At 51.1% G+C, this 2493-nt stretch overlaps 1 protein-coding gene across 1 annotated transcript; it reads left to right on the forward strand.

Annotated features, from left to right (window-relative positions):
* Window positions 1–900: 900 nt before the first annotated feature.
* Window positions 901–2220, forward strand: b3galt2 (UDP-Gal:betaGlcNAc beta 1,3-galactosyltransferase, polypeptide 2; the record flags this gene model as incomplete). Its single annotated transcript, XM_080019738.1, has 1 exon — window positions 901–2220. One exon carries the CDS (start codon window positions 901–903, stop codon window positions 2218–2220), a length of 1320 nt encoding a protein of 439 aa, XP_079875864.1.
* Window positions 2221–2493: the final 273 nt, after the last annotated feature.

Here is a 2493-nt window from a genome sequence, read left to right on the forward strand (position 1 = left end):
CGCATTGAATCAATTTAATTATGACTGAATCCCTGTCTATAATTAGGTTGTGTTTCATCTCACCTGTGTGTGCAGCTAAGCTCACATGTGGCTGTATATTTCATCGATTGCCTGCATAGATGTATGCAGAATTGTAATTTACTGCAAGATTTTTGTTTCCTTCCACAGGCATACTCGCCACAAGTGTTTTTATGACTCTCTCTCGATCTCCAAAAGTCAAAAATCCCCAGAGTCTACTATGCTTGCTATAAGTCCCTATCTAATGAAGGTAGCTATAGCACTGTGATATTTATTCAGCTTCAGCAAATGTTAAATCAGCTTACAACAAAGACATTTAATATAGTGAGTGCTGTCTGTGAAAAAGGCTGCACTCTGTTCTTTTGCATATGAAAAGATGATTTTACAATTACCAAGAGCGTGGCAAACACCCCCCGCCCAAATAAAGCAAAATAACATTTCTGCAATGGTGACAATTCACATATGGCTCAATTTCAATGAACAGGGGGTATCATTTTTGTTGGATACTTACTGAGACTGTTTGTTTCTTTTCTCTTCCTCAGATGAGAGAGAACAACCGCTGAGGGGGTGATTTTTTGTTGTTTCCTGTCGGCGCCCAGATGATGAGCTTGACCCTGTGTTTGTTGGCAGTGCCAAAGAAGACCCCGGGAGTCGTCTTCACAGCCAGAGGTTCCTCGTCATCCCAGTTCCTGGAGTCCCGATAACCCTGCTCCAAGCTGTACTGGGGGATGGGTGGAGAGAGGCGCACTGTGACCCATCTGTTAGCATCAGATAACACCCCCACCCCCCACCTCTGGCTGTTGGACGCCACATGTGTGAGGTGACTTTCCTTAACTTCCGTCCATTCGTGAGCAGCCACTTTCCAAGAGCTACGCCTTTACCATGCAGTGGAGACGGAGGCACTGCTGTCCCATCAAGGTGACCTGGACGTGGACTGTCAAGCGTTCGCTGTTCCGCACCCACATGGCGGGCCTTGTCTCGCTCGCCCTGCTCTTTGCCCTGTTCCTCTTCTTCACCCACCAGGACTGGCTGCCGGGACGCGGTGCCCCCAGAGACAGCCCACTGACCTACACAGTCAGGGGTTTCCGTGGAGGCAAGCTGGAGGTCAACCAGAGCTCCTCTTTAAGGGGCCTCTGGAGGGAGGCTGGGCACACGGCGCCCAAGCCCCAACTCAACCTCAGCTCTCAGCAGGTAGAAGGGGCAAGCGAGGGAACAGGAGGTGGAAGCACCAAGACAGGCGTGATGGGGTTGGAGGACTCCATGAGTTCCAACAACAGTTTACAGAAGGAGATGGCTGTGGGCGGGAAGCTCAGCGCCCAGCCCTACCCCTACATCTTAAATGAGCCTTTCAAGTGCCGGGACATCGCACCCTTTCTCGTTCTACTGATCGCTGCCGAACCGGGCCAAGCCGACGCCCGCAACGCCATACGCCAGACGTGGGGGAATGAGAGTGCAGCGATGGGTCTGGGCTTCGTCCGACTCTTCCTGCTCGGAACGGGGAAGAGCTTGCATAGCCGCCTCCAGAGCAGCATAGAGGAGGAGAGCCGTGTTCACCGTGACATAATCCAGCAGGACTACCAGGACACCTACTACAATCTCACCATCAAAACTCTGATGGGTATGAACTGGGTGGCCACCCACTGCCCGCATGCCTGCTACGTAATGAAGACGGACAGCGACATGTTCGTCAACACAGAGTATCTCATCCAGAAACTGCTGAAGCCCGAGTCGCCACCCAGGCGGCAGTACTTCACAGGCTACCTGATGAGGGGCTATGCGCCCAACCGAAACAAGGACAGCAAGTGGTACATGCCGCCCGAGCTGTACCCCAGCGAGCGCTACCCCATCTTCTGCTCGGGGACAGGGTACGTGTTCTCGGCGGACATGGCCGAACTGATCTACCAAGCCTCACTGAGCATACGCCGCCTGCACCTGGAGGACGTGTATGTGGGGATCTGCCTGGCCAAACTTCGTATTGACCCCGCGCCGCCACCCAACGAATTCCTCTTCAACCACTGGCGGGTGTCCTACTCCAGCTGCAAATACAGCCACCTGATCACCTCGCATCAGTTCCAGCCTAATGAGCTTGTCAAGTACTGGAATCACCTGCAGAGCAACAAGCACAATGCCTGCATCAATGTCACCAAGGAGAAGAACAGCAGGTACAGGCACCGGAAGTTCCATGGCGAGAGGCCTCAGTGAAAAAGCTCCCACCATACTGTCTAAAGGGTGTTCCATCAAGACCACCACAACTTGAACAGGTCTGGCGAAGAGATTTTTTTCAGCACTATATACACTGTATGGGAAAGAGCACATTGTTGTTTTTTTTGTATTGTACAGTTGATGATTGAAGATATTTTTTTAATTTGAGAGAACTGTTAAGTATTGTGAACCTCATTGAACCGAGTCCAGAAGAGGTAGTTGAGTTCATATCAATGTGCAATACAAAGCATGCACAGAAAACTATTAAAAAAG

This window comes from Zeus faber (genome assembly GCF_960531495.2).
Source record: "Zeus faber genome assembly, chromosome: 1".
In the NCBI taxonomy this organism is placed as follows: Eukaryota; Metazoa; Chordata; class Actinopteri; order Zeiformes; family Zeidae; genus Zeus; species Zeus faber.